Here is a 21,016-nt window from a genome sequence, read left to right as displayed (position 1 = left end):
TTGTAACTCTTCAACAGCTGGCAGCATTGGTATGTGGCACGTGCTGGTTTGTACCGTAGCCTCTTCTCTACAGCTCCATTTGGCGGGAAGCCTTAACATTGAACAGTTGTGTTGTTACAGTGTAAAGTATGGAACCCTGAGCAGACATCAGTCAATGCGATTTAACCCTTTGAAAGTCAAGGTAATGCTCTATCGCAGTACTGTTATTTATCGTTGTTTCTGTGTTTCTGTGTTTACAGTTTGTTTATTTTCTCCATTTTTTGTGAAAAATGTGACCTACACCAGGCCACAGCAGAGGACTTACCGATGAAGAAATTTGTGAACTTTTAGAATGTACTAGTGAAACAGAGTGTTTTAGCGAAAGCTAAGATGTACTTGACGATATTGTGAACGAAAGTGAAGACAAAATGGAAGATGTACAATATACTGAAGTACGTGTGCCTGAAACACTACAGCCATTACCACATCCATTTCAAGAGCTGCCAGGACCAAAACATATGCCACCAGTAGGATCTCCTGTGATAGAATATTTCAATCTATTCTTTACTAGGACGTTGCTGCAGCTTATTGTAACTGATACGAATCACTCAGCTAAACAGTTTATAACTAAACTTGCTACATTGTCCAAACCGTATAAGAAATGGAAGAACGTAACAAGTACCGAGGTAAGAGGTTTTATTGCTTGCTTACTAAATATGGGACTCAATAAAAGGCCCACAATGCTATCATACTGGAGCATAAAACCGTCACAGGCATTTCCATGGTTTGGTAAAATGTTTTCTGCCCACCAATTTAGGCATCTGATGAAATTCTTTCATCTTGTGGATAGTGAGAAATGTCCAGCACCAGGCCATCCTCATTATGACCTGTGTATCAGGTACCAGCCATTGGTACATCATGCTAATAATATATTTAGACATCATTACACACCTCATGAACAACTTAGTATTGATGAGAGTCTAGTTGGCACTAAATGTCACACTTCCCTATTACAGTATTTGCCAAACAAACACCACCACCAATGAGGAGTCAAATTCTGGATGCTGTGTGACTCTATAATGCACTACTGTCTTGGATTTTATACATACAGAGGTGGCAAAAGCCAAGAAGATAAGGCTGAGATTGCAAGACATGGCTTAGGTTACTGTGTTGTTCAGAAGGTACTGCGTTTGGGCAGTTATTTGAACAAGGGATATCACATCTTTGTGGACAACTTTTTCATGTCAGTACCACTTGTAAAAAGTCTCTACAAACTAGGTACATGCATTACTGGCACTGTAAGAAAAAACAGGAAATATTTGCCAGAGCAATTTAGAAAGAAATTTGGAATTGGAGAAAGGATGTATTGTAAGTCAGGTCCAATACTAGCATGTGTGTACGGAGAGAAAAAATCCCAGCATACCCCCGTTCTCTTATTGTCAAGTAAAGTTGGTGCTGGTGACATTGAAGTCCAAAATAAAAATAAAACAGTAAAAAAGCCAGAAATAATACACCAGTACAACCAGTATATTGGTGGAATAGACACATCCGACATGATGCTGTATGCGTATTTGGATGAGAGGCTAACTCTTCGTTACTGGAAGAAGGTAGCTTTTAACATAATGTTAAGAATGGTACTGAACTCTTACATATTATACAAAGAGCATAGTAAGGGAAGGAAATTTGTTTCCAGATATGTATATACTGTAATGATAATTGAAGCCTTGTCAGATGAATGATTGCAAGAAAAAAATGCAATTGATGACCCTCGTGGTGCTCCGGGTTTGAGAAAACTTCCAGAGAATAAAGAGTCAAGATGCTGTGTGTATACCAGTCAGGGAAGGAAAAGAGGGTCAAGAACTGTTTGTAATGGTTGTAATAAGGGGTTGCATGGTGAATGTTTTCCTAAACACAAATGCTAAGTCATACTGTAGCCATGGAAATTCTGTAATGTTCTCTTCAAATAAATAATTATTATCTTTCTAAATAATAACATAAATATCATATCCCTCATGTCACTTTACTCAGAAATGTGTGTAGATTCTATGGACTGTAGTTAGCCTTCTTAAATTGAAGCACAGTGTTATATACATGGAATCAAAGTCAGATTTATAATACTTTTTTAAAAAATATTTTATTTGGACTGTCACAATCAAATTCATTTGAAACATTATCATAATCTGTGTAAGCCATAATATTCTACATACTTTTATGGATAAGTGGTAATTTTTTCATATCTTTAAAGTGAATACTGTGTGATATATGGCAATTTAAATAGAACGTAGCATAACAGTATAAACATGCATGGCATTTTTAGCATACACCACTCCAAATCGGCTGCAGTCATTGAATTCTTGACAGCAGAAGGTGTCATCCCAAAGGAGGTGCATCAGAGAATGAAAGCAGTTTATGGTGACTGTGTTGATGTGAGTACTGTATGTTGTTGGGTCTGAAAGAGAAAGGGAAATGTTTTCCTGCAGCATGACAATGCCAAACCACACACCTCATGTGCTACCACTGCAGAACTTCAGAGACTGAATCTCACCACCATACGGCATCCTCCATACAGTCCAAATTTAGCACCATCTGACTTCTATCTGTTCCCGATAATAAAAGACGATCTGCGGGTACATCATTATGCTTCTGATGAAGACGTTGAGAGAACTGTGAGACAGTGGTTGCGGAAACAAAGTGTTGACTTCTTCCATGATGGCTTCAGAAAACTTATTCATTGTTGGCAGAAATGTATCCAATTGACTGGTGATTATGTGGAAAAGTGAATATTGGTAATTAAAGATCACATTCTAAGGATTATTTCTGCGTTTGATTTATTACAATATTCCCATCCAAACCCAATTAATGAAGGTGGAGGCATTACTTTTCATTCATCCCTGATACAAGATAACTACTATTCAAATGGAACACATCCAACAGCTCAACTGAACACTAATAAATCAACACGATGCAACCTTATCACACAGTTCAATCAGAAAATTTTTACACAATACTGAATCAAAAATACCAATCCCCTCAAATTACATGATGAATCACGGAAGAAGATTTCCATATGTGAACAAAGAAGATGACAAACAAAGATCCTAGTACAACACAAAATATGCTTTCAACTACACATGAGTACACTGACATGAAAGAAACGAAATGTAAGACATGGGATGGTCCTTGAGAGCTACAAAGCCATTAGCAACAAGTTAAAATTAATACATATTTGGTGATGAGACCAACTGCCAATGAGTTTTTTTTCCACATGAATAAACATGAGTACAACTTCAGAGTCATGAAAACTGGGAGATGCAGGCATGTAATAAATGACAGAAATGTAAGTAAACTTGCTATAAACAACTGGTGATATATATAAATCAACAAATGCTACATTCGTGGATGGTATAAATTATCAGACACTGAGATATCATAACAGAATTAATGCAAAAGATACATATTTCTTGCATATGCAATGAAGAGCCAAAGAAAGTGGTACACCTACTTAATATCGTGTAGGGCCCCCATGAGCATGCAGAAGTGCCGCAACATGACATGGTATAGACTCAACTAATGTCTGAAGTAGTGCTGGGAGGCACTGAACTGACAACCTGAATCCTGAGTACGAAGAGGTAGAGATCTGTTCTGAACAGCACATTGCAAGGCATCCGAGATATGTTCAATAATGTTCACATGTGGGGAGTTTGGTGGGCAGCAGCAGTGTTTAAACTCAAAAAGAGTGTTCCTGGAGCCACGGTGTAGCAATTCTGGATGTGTTGGGAGTCGCATTGTCTTGCTGCAACTGCCCAAGCCCATTGGAAGGCTCGATGGACATAAATGGATGCATAAGATCAGACAGGATGATTACATACACATCACCTGTCAGAGTCACGTCTAGACTTATCAGGGGCTCCATACCACTCCAACTGCACATGCCTCACACTATTACAGAGCTTCCACCAGCTTGAACAGATCCTTGATGAGATACAGTGTCCATGGATTCATGAGTCTGTCTCCATACCTGTACATGACCATCAGCTCTATACAATTTTAAAAAAGATTTATCTGACCAGGCAGCATGTTTACAGTCATCAATAGTCCAATGTCAGTGTTAGTGGGCCCAGGCATGGTGTAAAGCATTGTGTGGTGTAGTCATCAAGGGTACACAAGTGGGCCTTCGAGTCCAAAAACCCTATGGTTCACACAGTGACACTTGTTGATGGCCCAGCATTGAAATCTGCAGCAATTTGTAGAAGGGTTGCACTTCTGTCATGTTGAATGATTCTCTTCAGTCATCATTGGTCCCATTCTTGCAGGATCTTTTTCTGGTTGAAAATCTGAAGTTTTACCAGATTCCTGATATTCACGGTACACTCGTGAAATGGTCATACAGGAAAATCCCACTTCATCGGTGCCTCGGAAATGCTGTGTCCCATCGCTTGTGTACCAGCCATAACACCATGTTCAAACTCACTTAAATCTTGATAACCTGCCATTGTAGCAGCAGTAACCGATCTAACAACTGCACTAGACACTTGTTGTCTTATGTAGTCATTGCCGACTGCAGAGCCGTATTCTGCCTTTTTACATATCTCTGTATTTGAATATGCATGCCTATACCAGTTTCTTTGGTTCTTCAATGTATATTGCTGTATTAATGAAAAAGGAAACAAAAAACTATTACATCTTAAAATGTGTGTTCTAATTTTGTTATTACCAAGAGCACCACAAAATTGTCATTGTGGATGTCATATACTGTATTTACTCGAATCTAAGCCGCACTTTTTTCCGGTTTTTGTAATCCAAAAAACCGACTGCTGCTTAGAATCAAGTGCAAAGTAAGCGGAAGTTCTGAAAAATGTTGGTAGGTGCTACCACAACTAACTTCTGCCGTCGAATATATGTAGCGCTACACAGACATGCTTTGCAGACACAAAGATGAATACTGGCGCCAGAACCTCTGCGTCAGTAAATAAATTTAAGTTTTTTTCTCTGCCTCAAGTTTCGACCACTGCATTTTCATACATTATCCAACGAAGTAAATACAAATTCTGTATTGTTCATCTTCGAATGTAGCAGCATTTCAACGTACTACGAAAATCCGATTGGCAAGACTGTTTGGGATGTTTGCCATAAGCCAACTCTACGTTCTGAATTTTTTCCTACCTGTGAGAAGAGATGGTTGCTAATAGGAACATGCAGTATTCTCTTCACCATAAGAATAATACGAATATAAACATTTTGCCTCGTATTCTTTCGTGTTTGCTGCTAACTCATTTAAATCCTGTCTGCCTAATAAACTACGAAACTAGAGTGAGACAACAGCAAACGCGGAAGAATATACATATCAAGTCATTTTTATATTCGTATTATTCTTATGGCTAATAGTGATACAGTCAGAAATGAAGCACGGCAATTGACTAAATTTTTAAATCTAAGATGACTCTAATTTCTGTGCAGAATGTAATGTACTAAAGAGGCATCTGCAAAGATTTTCAAATGGAGAAAAATTTTCGCTAAACTCTCGTTCAGAACATCTTCTATCATACGGAGTCTATTATTTGGATCTTGTTGACCATTATCAAAGAAAGCTAGCCATGCCACGAGCGGCGACAAGTCGTAAACACTCATTATCAGAATGCGACAAACAATGCATGACACAGTACAGTAATGCATTTTCAGCTTAAAGTGACATAAACACCTATAACAAAGAGAAAAGCACTTATCAGATCAAAGAAAAATAAGCAATCAATTCAAACCGGACGAAGCACGTGAAAAAGGAAGGATACCCGTATAAATAGGGACAGAGTGCCTGACGCATAGCAGTGGCTACCTGGTAAAGCTTAACTGCCAAGCTTACGACTCAAACCAAGATTCGGGAAATTTTTTTTCACTTGATTTCGAGTCTCATTTTTCAGGTGCGGCTTAGATTTGAGTGCAGCTGAGATTCGAGTAAATATGGCATTGAAAAGATGTCCGCAACAGTGCTACATGCTATTAACCACTCAGCAATTCCTATGCTGCAGAAGATACAACCATATATCTAAGGAATCATCAAGAACTCAATGGACAGATTAGAAATGGCAGACTAACCTATATCACATATCCTCTATACAACCTCATACAACTGTCAACCAATATTTACATTCAACACTTTTATCAATTATGACACTGCACAAGTTAAACAGATTACCCATAATATTACATAAGGAATGAAGAAGGAATATTTTTTCTCAAGAAGAAACAAGTCCCTACAAAACAAAAGCTACTCTGCACAACAAAAACACTCTCACAAACAGAAGTAGACACAGAGATAGAAGCACTCTATAACCAAGCAGCATAAACTTGACAACTATCATTTTACACACTACTCACTCAAACAACACACCGAATCAAGAAAGAAATCCTTACATGAAGAAAGATGTCACTGATAAACCAGATCAATACTATTCAATGAACACACTTCAAACAACTCAACTGGACACTGACAGAGCAACAGAATGCAACCTCACCACACAACTCACTTACACATTTTTCACACATTACAGAACTAAAATACCAGTCTCTGGAACTACATCATGAATCAAGAAAGAATATTTCCATACATAAAGAAAGAAGATGAACCTTCACAAATGATGACTCTAGTACAACAAAAACACGCTTCCAACTACCCATGTCTACATTGCCAAAGGTTAGTAAATGGAAGATTTGGGATGGTCACTGAGACCTTCAGAGCTATTAGCTACATGTAAAAAAACAATACATATATGGTGAAGGCACCTACCAGTAATGAGTGTATTCTACATGAACAAACATGAGTACAGCTTCAGAGTTTCAGAAACAGGGAGTTACAGTGTGTGATAAATATAACAGAAATCTACGTAAACTGCTACGGAAAGTGGGAATTGCAGTATGTGACAAATACAATAAGTAACAGAAATTTTAGTAAACTGCTGTTGGCAACTGATGAATTATAAAATCTCAGTAAATGCTGTGTTCTAGGACAGATTAAACTACCACACTCAAAGATATCAAAACAGAATTTAATGAAAAAAAAAAACCACATATTTGTTGTGTATATTACTGTATTAATGGAGCCGGCCGGAGTCTGGAGTGGCCAAGCGGTTCTAGGTGCTACAGTCTGGAACCGCACGACAGCTACGGTCGCAGGTTCGAATCCTGCCTCGGGCATGGATGTTTGTGATGTCCTCAGCTTAGTTAAGTTTAAATAGTTCTAAGTTCTAGGGGACTGATGACCTCAGAAGTTAAGTCCCATAGTGCTCAGAGCCATTTGTATTAATGGAAAAGAAAACAGAGTAACTGTTACACATAAAAATTTGATTATTAGTTATGTCACTACACAAGGGCACCAGACGGTTGTTACTCTGTGCACCACATATTGAAAAGATGTGGTATGAAAAAGAGTTAACTGATGTTTAACACTGAGAGAGTTCTATGCCACATAATATACAACTGAATACCTCCTGAGATGCAAAGAATTCTATGGACTGTTTAACCCTTTAACTGCTCTGGACGTGTTAACCTTTGTACCCGTCCCTGTGAGCTTTGAATGTGTTTACGCGTAGACACGTTCAGAGTACCAGGTAGAATGATTGGTGGCACGCGTATACACATTCAGAACACACAGGGAAAGGTACAAAGGTGCGTACGTTAACACGTCCAGAGGAGTTAAAGGGTTAAAAATGGCTGAATAATCTATACCATGTATCCTCCATACAAACTGAAAGAATGGTCTCACTCTCTCATAGAACAAGAAAACAAACTTCCCCTCAGACCCATACAACTCTCAACTGATAATTACCACATTTTTTCAATAATGACACAGTTCATGTTAAACTGCTTATTCCTGAAACTACATGAAGAATCAAGAAAAAAGATCTCTCATGAAGTACCATGAGAACAACTCTATCAATGAACTGTCCACAGTAACTCACTCTCTGTATTATCTTCCTATTCATCATAAATCCTACTTCCATTATACTGTATTCTCCTGCTCTTGATATTACTCTTTATTTGTCTGAAGGAAAATCCTCATTCTATTTTCATTTCACTTCACTGACACAAACTACATCTGGATTAAGCCTTAGCATTTCCCTTTTTTGCATTTTCTAGCTTCCCTACCATGATGAAACATCTGACATTCCATGTCTCGTCTCACAGAACATTATTCTTTCGTTGGTTATTCAGTCTTGTTCTCACTATCACCTCTCCCTTGGCAATCCCCACCCAGAGATCTGAATGAGGGACCAGCTTTGAATCTTTTGCCAACAGAGAGACCATCATGACACTTTTCCAATTACAGGCCACAGTTCTTATCCATAAAGATATGACACTTTTCCAATTACAGGCTGCAGCTCTTGTCCATGAAGATATGGTGGCTAAAGATGTCCTCTGAATTGATGTAACACAGCTGCAACAGCTACTGCTGCCTTGATTTAACAGATTACTTGAATGGGTGTGATCTGTCGCAGGACTCAGTGGACTGTGAGCTACCACATTCAAAATTTTGTACATTTTTTTGAAAACGGATCCATACTGTTTTTTACTTTTTCTGCTATTACCTTGATCAAGAAAACCTGGTCTTTGTACACCATGGCCTCCAATTATCTATTGATTCCAAGTTTTTCACAAAGAGAGGAGCTTTCACTGTTATTTGTGATTCAGACTTGTTCACAATAATGGAAGCATTTACACTGCCTAACTACTGTGTCTCATGCATTGGTCCCATACATTTCCATTGGCTCACTGTGGACTGTTGCAGTATTGTTCTTCTTCAAATGCAGTAATCAATTACTGCATGCTACTTTACTTTATCAGAGTGAGGCATCTCCCCACCCCCACCCCCGCTCTAATTGTGTGTAGTGGTACTATTGCATAGGGATTTCGATATGTACCAGAACAGCAGACATGTACCCACAAACACACAAAACACTGATGACAACTTTTGATTTTTCAAGGTGGTAAGTAAAACATTTTTTTCACTTGGAGGGGCCTGTAACCCCTAGAAGGCATGTCCCCAGTTGGCAGACCGGGGAATGGCTACCAGACATGGGTGGTAGGAGGGAAATGAAATACCTCCCGTGGACCAACAGGCAAACCAATGCCTGACCCAGGGTAAATACAACGTTCAGGATGGGCTCCAGGATTGTGGAAGACAACAAAATACCACTGCAATTTATTTTCCCTGCATAATGCAGTCTCCATTTTATATTCAAAATATAGGTTCCCCTTATGTTAATCAGTATCTGATGACAGGATAGTCCCCTGCTTGAAACCAAGTATGTGTGTGTGTGTGTGTGTGTGTGTGTGTGTGTGTGTGTGTGCATGCTTGTTGGAGGGGTTGGGCAGGGGCAAGTTGGGGGAGCGGGGTGCGAGAACAACTTGGAAAGAGGAGGCACAATATCAGAACAATGACTTCTACCTGGAATGTCAAACGCTGCTACAACTAAAACAAAAATACTTTAAAAGATAGATGGGAAACAATAATATGAAGATTATTCTAGTTGTTGAGCTACAATGGGATGGATGTGAAGAGCTGCAGTCAGATAAAAAGAAAGGAACAAAAGTGCTTAGCTACAGAAGGGGGTTTCAGCAAAAAAAGAAAAGGGGGGGGGGGGGGATTTATAATGCACATGACCAGCCAGTCATTATTATTTATGATGTTGATAATTTTGGTTATGTGACTGGAATTCGAGAGTAGGAAGAGGGAGAGAAGGAAACATAGTAGGTGAATATGGATTGGGGCGAAGAAATGAAAGAGGAAGCCGCCTGGTAGAGTTTTGCACAGAGCATAACTTAATCATAGCTAACACTTGGTTCAAGAATCATGAAAGAAGGTTGTATACATGGAAGAACCCTGAGAAACTAGACGGTATCAGATAGATTATATAATGGTAAGACAGAGATTTAGGAACCAGATTTTAAATTGTAAGACATTTCCAGGGGCAGATGTGGATTCTGACCACAATCTATTGGTTATGAACTGTAGATTAAAACTGAAGAAACTGCAAAAAGGTGGGAATTTATGGAGATGGGACCTGGATAAACTGAAAGAACCAGAGGTTGTACAAAATTTCAGGGAGAGCATAAAGGAACAATTGACAGGAATGGGGGAAAGAAATACAGTGGAAGAACAATGGGTAGCTCTGAGGGATGAAGTAGTGAAGGCAGAAGAGGATCAAGTAGGTAAAAAGACGAGGGCTAGTAGAACACCTTGGGTAACAGAAGAAATATTGAACTTAATTGATGAAAGGAGAAAATATAAAAATGAAGTAAATGAAGCAGGCAAAAAGGAATACAGACGTCTCAAAAATGAGATCAACAGGAAGTGCAAAATGGCTAAGCAGGGATGGCTAGAGGACAAATGTAAGGGTGTAGAGGCGCATATCACTAGGGGTAAGATAGATACTGCCTACAGAAAAATTAAAGAGACCTTTGGAGAAAGGAGAACCACTTGCATGAATATCAAGAGCTCAGATGGAAACACAGTTCTAAGCAAAGAAGGGAAAGCAGAAAGGTGGAAGGAGTATATAGAGGGCCTGTACAAGGGCGATGTACTTGAAGGCCATATTATAGAAATGGAAGAGGATGTAGATGAAGATGAAATGGGAGATATGATACTGCGTGAAGAGTTTGACAGAGCACTGAAAGACCTGAGTCGAAACAAGGCCCCGGGAGTAGACAACATTCCATTAGAACTACTCACAGCCTTGGGAGAGCCAGGCCTAACAAAACTCTACCATCTGGTGAGCAAGATGTATGAGACAGGCGAAATACCCTCAGACTTCAAGAAGAATATAATAATTCCAATCCCAAAGAAAGCAGGTGTTGACAGACGTGAAAATTGCCGAATTATCAGTTTAATAAGTCACAGCTGCAAAATAGTAACGCGAATTCTTTACAGACAAATGGAAAAACTATTAGAAGCCGACCTTGGGGAAGATCAGTTTGTGTTCCGTAGAAATATTGGAACACGTGAGGCAATACTGACCTCACGACTTATCTTAGAAGAAAACCTACGTTTCTAGCATTTGTAGACTTACAGAAAGCTTTCGACAATGTTAACTGGAATACTCTCTTTCAAATTCTAAAGGTGGCAGGGGTAAAATACAAGGAGTGAAAGGCTATTTACAATTTGTACAGAAACCAGATGGCAGTTATAATAGTCGAGGGGCATGAAAGGGAAGCAGTGGTTGGGAAGGGAGTGAGACAGGGTTGTAGCCTCTCCCCGATGTTATTCAATCTGTATATTGAGCAAGCAGTAAAGGAAACAAAAGAAAAATTTGGAGTAGGTATTAAAATCCATGGAGAAGAAATAAAAACTTTGAGGTTCGCCGATGACATTGTAATTCTATCAGAGACAGCAAAGAACTTGGAAGAGCAGTTGAACGGAATTGACAGTGTCTTGAAAGGAGGATATAAGATGAACATCAACAAAAGCAAAACGAGGATAATGGAATGTAGTTGAATTAAGTCGGGTGATGCTGAGGGAATTAGATTAGGAAATGAGACACTTAAAATAGTAAATGAGTTTTGCTATTTGGAGAGCAAAATAACTGATGATGGTCAAAGTAGAGAAGATATAAAATGTAGACTGACAATGGCAAGAAAAGCCTCTCTGAAGAAGAGAAATTTGTTAACATCGAGTATAGATTTAAATGTCAGGAAGTCGTTTCTGAAAGTATTTGTATGGAGTGTAGCCATGTATGGAAGTGAAACAAGGCCGATAACTAGTTTGGACAAGAAGAGAATAGAAGCTTTTGAAATGTGGTGCTACAGAAGAATGCTGAAGATTAGATGGGTAGATCACATAACTAATGAGGAGGTATTGAATAGAATTGGGGAGAACAGGAGTATGTGGCACAACTTGACAAAATGAAGGGACTGGTTAGTAGGACATGTTCTGAGGCATCAAGGAATCACAAATTTAGCATTGGAGGGCAGCGTGGAGGGTAAAAATCGTAGAGAGAGACCAAGAGATGAATACATTAAGCAGATTCAGAAGGATGTGGGTTGCAGTAAGTACTGGGAGATGAAGAAGCTTACACAGGATAGGGTAGCATGGAGAGCTGCATCAAACCAGTCTCAGGACTGAAGACCACAACAACATGAAATTATAATCTTTATGAGCAAATGTAATACAATGTGTAAAATGTTGGCTGAACTTTAGTCACAAATTACTTAAATAACATATAAATGAAAATAATCAAATTCTGAGAATGCAATGCCATTGGATGCTTAAAAAATCTACTCACTTTAACAAATAAAAAATATAAAATAAAATATAATAATAATTTGTAATAATAATAAATGTTTGTTTGGATAAGTAATTGAGGGATTAAAATTTACGCCGTGAGTTTATCGAGCTTCGCACGTCCGAAGATGTACGGAACGTAGCCAGGGCTCATTATGTATTTTTTTTTTTTTTTTTTTTTTTTTTTTTTGTAGACAAAGTCTCATATCTGACCTCAACTTCAATCATGAAAATGGAGTGACTAAAACTACTAAAACAAAGAAAAGCATACGATTAAATAAAACATATATTCATTTTAACATATACATTACGATATAAGTGACACTTACGTAAAATTACAGATAAATAATTGCAGATCATTCACAAATGTGAGCGACTTATTAATTCTGCACCTCTTTTCTGCAAATACGTATGAAATGGCTAACCATGGAGCTGCACAAAATATTATGTCCTTCTAGGACAACGAATGACATAAGAGTGTGTTGATGCCTCCTGGCTGTGACAAGAAAGCGGTGTTAATTGCTTTATTTTGCATTCTCTTGTCTTAAAAAATCGATACATATAATCTAAGTTAACTAAATTAAATATTGTCTGTGCTCCAGTGCAAACGGTTCCTTAAATCACCAAGTGGTGGCAGGACACCACACATGTAAATGTATAGAAATGTGCAAGCTTTTGGAGCCCGTGGCTCATTCTACTGGCAGAAGAGTTGAAGGGGAAGGAAGAGGTGTAAATGGAAAGAACTAGTGAGGTTTAGGAAATGTGGAGAGTTTGGAAGAGGAACTCCGGGTCAAGGGAGACTTACTGGATGGGATAAGAAGGTAAGATGGAATGTTGAGGACTGCACCAGATGAGATTTGAAAATCTGAGAGGTTAGGTGGAAGATAAGGCAATATGCAATACAGATATAACTGACAAAAACGTCCTGCACAAGTTAAAAAGAAAAGAAAGATAAGTATGTGTTAGGGGCGGGAGGAATAGACAGGTCAGAAAACAACGATACTGAAAACTAAAAGGGAGTGAAGAAATGAATACTGAAAGCAAAGAAATTAACAAAAATTAATTTCATTAGGAAATGCAAGAACCAAGGACAGGCTGTAATGCCAGTTCCCATCTGCGGAGTTCTGAGAAAATGGTGTCTGGGGGCAGAATAAAGATGGCTCGTGCTGAAACAGGTGCCATGTTCAAGACTGACATGTTTTAGAGCAAGCTCTGCTACAGGTTATTGTGTGTTGTCAGTATACACGTTCTGTCTACGCCAATTCATACAAACTGGTAACTTGGTGGTTGTCACGCCCATGTAAAAAGCTGAACAGTGTTCATGTAATGGCTGGTATAGGAGATGTGTCATTTCAGAGATGGCTTTCCCTTTGGTAGTACGTGCTCTGCCAGCTACAGAACTGGATAGGTGATGATAGGAGGGCAGGTCTTACAGTGGAGATGGTCACAAGGGTAGGACCCATAGAGCAGCAAAATGGGTGCAGGAGTGCAGGGTCTGGCAAGGATATTGTGGAGATTTAGAGGGAGATGAGGAGCTATTCTAGATGTGGTGGACAAAATGTCAGTCATAATGGTCCTCATTTCAGAGCATAATTTAAGGAGTAACAGCCTTGTCAAATTAGCTGATTAATACTTTCAAGACAAGGAAATACTGAATGACAACAGGTGCATTCCTAAGATTTTTTGGGAGGGATCAGCAGTACCATAATTGGATATGGTGGCCCAGGAAATCTGCTTTTCAGATGAGTTGGTGCTGTAATAACATCCAGTGAAGACAAAGTTGCAGCCATTCTAGTGCCTAGGAGGCCACAAGAAGTCTGCTTGTATCAAACATAGGCCTTAATTTGAGAAATAAATATCTGATAATGTACATTTGGAGCACAGCATTGTCTGGTAGTGAGACATGGACTGTGGGAAAACCAGAAAAGGTCAGAATTGAAGAATTTGTTATGTGGTGCTACAGAAGTGTATTGGAAATAAGATACACTGATAAGGTACAGACTGATAAGGATCTCTGCAGAATTAGTGAGGGAAGGGATATACGGAAAACACTGACTGAAAATAAGTGACAGGTTGACAGGCCATATGTTGTAATGTCAAGGAATAGCTTATCCATTTTAGGAGTTGCTTGACTTTGAAGTGGTGGCTCCATTCACAAAAATTGAGGATGGTGGGGAGAGCAGCCTGCTGACCACATACCTGTCCATATCCACATCCAGTGACACCTATCAATCAATCTGTTTGTAAGGAGTTTAACTTATAGAGAGAACAAGAATATTTAACAATATATGAAATATTTTCAGCTAGAACATGTCATATATTCATAAATTATTAGGAAAAAAAGCAGATTCCAAAAAAACATTTTTTTTTTTCCAAATACATACAACAAGAAATTAGTAAATATTCCTGTTCCATTCTTAAATGAACAAAATATGTTCTGAACTTTAAATTTCAATAGTGTGAAGTACAGTATGCCTAGAATAAAATTCACACATAATTCAATATATAAGAGAAAAATAAATCTTCTCACTATTTTGAATGCAGCAGTGTTCAAATTTTTGTCACACAGAGGTCACAATATACTAATTATTTAGTTAAAGTTTCATTTCAATTATTATTAAATTTTTTGTGTTATTATCTTTAAAAATACTAGTGTAAAAAAACAACCATGATGCTTCAGTCCCCTAATGTGAATGAAAGTGACGTCTAGGTCCCCTTAGTTTGAACTGAAGTGTTCAGCTGATCCTTGGTGATGATCAGGTCAACATCAAGGAAAGTGGCATGGGATTCAGAATACGACCATGTGACACTTAATTGGGAGAATCTTTAACAGGCCAGCCTCGCTATGAGTCCATATTGCAAAGATGTCATCACTGTATCTAAACCAAACCAATGGCTGAAGGCTTGTGGACACCAGGAAAGCATCCAAGTGACCCATGAAAAGGTTGGCATAGGAAGAGCCATCCTGGTTCCCATGGCCATGCCCCTTATCTGTTTATGTATCTGCCCCTCAAAGGTAAAGTAATTAGTGAAAGGTTAAAGCTGATTAAGGTGAGTAGGAAGGGCATCGTAGATTTGGAATCAGGTGGGTGCTGGTTGAGGAAATGTTCAGCAGCAGACAGACTATGCACTTGTTCGTATTAAAGGAGGTGGAATCAATGGCAACAAGCAGGATGTGTGGCACAATGGGACAGGCACAGATTTTAGATGATCTAGGAAATGATTGGTGTCTTTAATATAGGAGCAAAGTCTTCATACTACTGGTTGCAAGTGTTGATCAACTAAGGGAGATACACCTTTGGTGGGTGCTTTGAAGCCAGCAACTATGGGATGATCAGGGTGATTGGGTTTATAGATCTTAGGAAGAAGGGAAAAGGTGGAGGTGTGTATTTTCAGTTGGGTAAGAAATGCTATGGATTGAGGTCTTAGTCCTCATGTGGAGTCTGAAGTTTTAAGGAATCAACTGTAGGTCAGCTTGTATCAGTGGGATGGGATCTCGATGGCAGATGCTGTACATAGAGGTGTCACACAACTGGCACAGACTCTCACTTACATACTCCTATCGGTCAAGTACGACAATGGTAGATCTCTTGCTGGCCGGAAGGATATGATCAAGTCATCAGGTTTTTGGGAATAATGAAGAGCCTGCAGTACGTGGAGGACCTGTTAGGGTCATGTTGTAGGGACCTAAGGAAAGGTTGTAAAGCAATGCTGAATTTTATGAATTTTCAAAGGCTTGTAAATAAAATGTCAGATTTTCAATATTACCTAAATTAGAGCTCTACAGAATTATGGATTGAGGGCGAAGGGGGTGGGCTTTCAGTTGTGCAAGACTTAACATTATCACTGGCTAATGGCCAGCAACCATTGTATTGTATTTTAAGAAGCTAAATAAATATTTTTGCAAACAGAGCCTGATCGAAACTGCAGGTTCGTGTTGCTGATCCTCTTTCCAATGATCCCTGCAAGCCACAAACTGCATATACTTATGAAGATTGGTCACGATAATGGTAATAAGAAGTCAACTTTTCTGCCTGTCTCACAAGATGATCAACAATCGAGAACAAATTCTTTCATTTGCACCCAGAGCCACAGCATAAAAGAAGTATGTGGGTTAGACTAGAGAACATAAAAAATGGGACTCCCAATATTACAGATAGAAAAACTGTGACCTCCAATGTCCCAGAGCACAAGAAAAACATTTGAAGAGAAAACAGCAGTCTATGATGTTCCAGAGCAAAAGCAAAAGATCTGATGGGAAAATGGCAGCCTATGACAGTACACAGCAACAGAAAAGTAGTTCATGCAGAAACCTCAACTTCTGATACGCTGATAGAACAGAAATTACATCTGATGCAATAATAATATAGTAGTGATGTTGCATCGTAGACACGCACAACAAAAAAACTTCTAAATAAGTAAGCTTTTGAGCCAAAAGGTCTTTCTCTGAAGTCAACAACACAAATATACAGATGCACACGCACACACACACACACACACACACACACACACAAAACTGTCACACACCTGAGCACTCTCTCTTGCTGAGAGGGCAGACTGCGAACAATGTGCATGATGGTAGGGGGGAGGGGAGGGGGGGAATAGCAGGGTAGGGATGGGGGATGGTCAAGTGCTGCTTTTGGGAGCATACATGGATGTGGTGGGGAGAGTGTAGGGCAGTTAGCTGCAGTCTGAAGGTTAAACAGAGAGAGAAGGGGAGGAGGGAGCAGACAAGGAGACAAGTAAAAACATGAGGAGTAAAAAGACTGTGTGTCTTGATCTTATAATCCTACCTGCTGACAAAGGCTCCCCCACTGTTGTTTTGAACCACAAGAATTACTTGGTATGTGTCTGTCAGCTCTCAGATTTGTCCATCAACAAACCCTGCCATAGTGGCCCCACTGAATCAAACAGGAATTCCAGTCTCTCTTCAAATCCTTATTCCCATCCCAGAACCTCTCCCTTGAGCCTCTCTCTCTCTCTCTCTCCTTCCTCACACTTACCACTCCCCATCCTCCGACCATCTAAATGCTTCATAAAGTCAATACACCCAACCATCCATTGTAGCCAGATGCTGTGCTGCCACTGAGAATCTCTGCTTTCATAGACCAACACCTTCTGCCTATTACCTGCAACCTTCTCTGATCTCGCAACCTTCCCTCCCATAAAAAGACACCAACCATTTCCTCCACCAACTCTCCACAATTCCTGTACCTTTACCACACAATGCCCTGCCCATTACTATTGATGCCACTTCCTTTATACTAATATCCCCAATGCCTTTTGCTTTGCCATTATTGAACACTACCTTTCCAAAGGTCCGATGGATTCCAAACCTACAACCTCTTTCCAGGTCACCACAACCAACTATATACTAACCCATCATTACTTCACCTTTGAAGGCATCACCAACAAACACATTTGAAGTACGGCAATGGGCACCCACATGGCACCATCCTGCACTAACCTATTCATAGGCCATCTAGAGGAATCCTTCCTAACCACCCAGAATCCCAAACCCCTGACCTGGTTCGAATTCACTGACGACATCTTCGTAATCTGGTTTGAGGATGATGACATCCTATCCACATTCCTCCAAAGCCTCAAAGCCTTCTCCCCCATATGCTTCACTGGGTTCTCCTCGACCCAACAAGCCACCTTCCTCTATGTTGACATCATGAACTCCATCCATATGTAACCTACCAACCACCAGCAATAAGTCCACTTTGACAGCTCCTACCTATTCCATACTAACAATTCCCTTCCACACAACCTAGTCACCTGTGTCTTACCACATCTGTTGTGACAAGCAGTCCCTCTCAAAATACACCAAGGGTCTCACTGAAGCCTTCAAAGTCCAAAATTACTCTCCCAAAATTGTACTGAAACATATCTTCCATACCTTATCTCTTAAGTCACCCACCACCTCCTGAAGTCCCACCATCTGGCCTGAAAGGAGTATTTCCCTCATAACTAAGTACCACCCAGGAAAGGAACAACTGAATCAGATTCTTCATCAGGGTTTCAGCTACCTCTAGTTGTGGCTTGAAATGACTGTCCACTATCTTTTTCACACCTACCATGGTAGTGTTCCACCACCCACCAAACATACACAATATCCTTGTCTGTCCCTACTCCTCCCCTGCTCCCAGCCCCTTCCCTCAAAGTTCATATCCATGCTATAGACTTGCAAAAAAGTCCTGTCCCATATATCATCCCACCTCCATCTACTCCAGTCCAGTCACAAACATCACCTACCCCATCAAAAACTAGACTACCTATGAAAGCAGTTATATGATCCACATGGTAAGCTGCAACAGCTGTGCTGTGCTCCACATGGACATGACAACCAACGAGCTCTCTGTCCACATGAATAGCCACTGACTAACTTTGGTCAGGATACAGTTGGACCACCCAGTCACTGAACATGCTATAGTTCTTCACTTCACTTCACTTCACTTCAAAGACTGCTCCACAGCCTGTGTCATCAGTATCATTCCTAACAACACCAGTTTTCTGAATTGCAAAGATGGGAGATCTCCCTGCAATATATCCTACATTCCTGTAGCCTCCTGGGACTCAACCATCGATAGTCACTGTCCTTCACCCACCTATCCCCTTCCCTGCTCCCACTCGATCAATACACAGCCTTCTATTCCACCAGTACACACAAAGTCTTTTTCCATCTCACCCTTTTCCAATAACCCCCCCCCCCCCCTCCCAACATCTAACTTCTGACTGCACCCAGCTGCCTACACTCTCCCCACCATGACCCTGTATGGTCCCAGAACCAGTACTTTATGATCCCCACCTCTTCCCAGTTATCTCTTCTCCTCCTGTCCCAGCTTCCTCCTTACTATCACCACCCAAATTGCTTTTCCCACCAGGCCCAGTTGCTCGTAGTCTGTCCTCAGTGGCCAGAGACAGTGGTCTTGTGTGTGTGAGTCATGATAGTGAGAATGGCTGTGTGTGTGTGTGTGTGTGTGTGTGTGTGTGTGTGTGTGTGTGCGTTGTCATCTTCTGAAGGAATGTCTTAAGGTCAACAGCCTACATGCTTCGCAGTCTTTTTATTGTGCTTGTCTGCAACTCAACATCTCCACTTTATGGTGTTTAGCAATGAATCCTTTTCATAATACAGTCATTATTCCATCCTGGAGTATTCACTGTTTGATTTTACATATTGCAAGTTGTACATAACAACTACAAAATTAATATTTTGTAATATTGTAGTATTTGGAGATGATATGTCTGTTATCATAATAGTCTTCATATGTTACTTGTATAAATCACATTCTGTACTGTACACTTTTTTTGGACAGTTGGTTTGCATAGCATGCTTTGATGTACAAATAATTATAATCTAGGCTACATAAAACTTTTCAATCTGTACTTTTTGCAAAAGTTTCTTGTGTGGATGTCTAGGTAATACACCAATATTTCAATAAAAACCGAAACAATGACCTTCACCTCTTAGCAACAAATAATTCTGAGCTAATAACAAGCACAAAATAGATACAGCTGTATCTGTGGCGACAGCTTTTGAAGAAATTGACATTGCCACCAGATACAAGGAGAAGCGAAATATATTTTCAGCAGGAGTACGATGTTTTAGGTGCGATCGACACGGACATATAGCAAAAAACTGCAGACAACCTGAATGCACTAATTGTCGAAGAATAGGTCACACATTCAAGGAATGCCGGTCTAAGAAAGTTTTTGGAAATAGAAATCAGTTAAACTCAAACGGGAATGTCGGAGCCGCCGCCAGGCGTTCCCAATAAAATTTCATGCCATTAAGGCGAATGTGAAGGCGGAATGCTGGTTATCTGCTACCATACAGGATAAAGAGGCAAGGATACTGGTGGATACAGGCGCAAACGTATCAATAGTAAGTAATGAATGTATTGGAGAAAAGAAATATGACCCTCCAAGGTATAGATTGAATGGAGTAGGAGGAGGTACAGTGAAGTCATTAGGATGTACATCATTGATTTTCTATATTCACGGTGTACAATTTCAGGAAGATGTAGAAGTGGTAACAAAGGTAACTGACGGGTACGACGCGATCCTAGGGTTGGATTTCCTGAATAAACATCACGCTAAAATCGACCTCAGACAGCAAACTGTAGAACTTAGCGGAATAGTGTTTCAGCTAGGTGACACCGCTGCAAAGGGCCCTCTGCCGCAAGATTTCCCTAACCGGAAGGCGAAATCAACTATACTGCGTGCAACGTCCTTGAAGGTTGATTCGCGGGATCAGATACCATCTGGCTCAGGAAAACTTCTCTGGATGACTGTTGACCACGAAGTACCTACAGATACAGTGTGTCTAATAGAGCCTTTAGAGGAAAATGAGGAATTAGATGTATCACATTGTTTTGTACGTAGGAGTGTTGTACGGGTTCAAGACGTTGAGGGAGAAAGAAAAGTACCGGTACATATTGACAATTTCGGAGTGGAGGACAAAGAGTTGCATAAGGGAATATTAGTGGCTACAGTCAGTACTTTTGAAGAAGAAGATTTCATTTGGTCAGATATTAATGATGGTCAGAAACCAGACGCCTATAAAACCGCATTGCGCCAGAAGATTGAGCATTTGAAAGGAAAGGATAGAGACACGATAGAAGCAGTTTTAGTTGAGTTCCAAGATTTATTTAATGCAGAAGGTCCATTGCCAGCAACAGACATCACACAGCATAGGATCCCAACAGGAAATAGCCCCCCAGTTTATAGGAAGCCTTATAGAGTTGCGCATCACTTACAGCC

General features: G+C 39.9%; 1 protein-coding gene across 1 annotated transcript; it reads left to right on the top strand.

Annotated features, from left to right (window-relative positions):
• The first annotated feature begins 407 nt into the window (after window positions 1-407).
• Window positions 408-1,025, top strand: LOC124796209 (piggyBac transposable element-derived protein 4-like). Its single transcript, XM_047260300.1, has one exon. It carries the CDS (start codon window positions 408-410, stop codon window positions 1,023-1,025), a length of 618 nt encoding a protein of 205 aa, XP_047116256.1.
• The last annotated feature ends 19,991 nt before the right edge of the window (window positions 1,026-21,016 follow it).

This window comes from Schistocerca piceifrons, chromosome 4, assembly GCF_021461385.2.
Source record: "Schistocerca piceifrons isolate TAMUIC-IGC-003096 chromosome 4, iqSchPice1.1, whole genome shotgun sequence".
In the NCBI taxonomy this organism is placed as follows: domain Eukaryota; kingdom Metazoa; phylum Arthropoda; class Insecta; order Orthoptera; family Acrididae; genus Schistocerca; species Schistocerca piceifrons.
Note: the sequence above shows the minus strand (reverse complement) of the source record. Positions and strands in the feature narration are given on the sequence as shown.

Excerpts from the sequence above, each read along its gene's own strand:
- LOC124796209 (XM_047260300.1), top strand. The coding sequence starts at position 408 with ATGGAAGATGTACAATATACTGAAGTACGTGTGCCTGAAACACTACAG.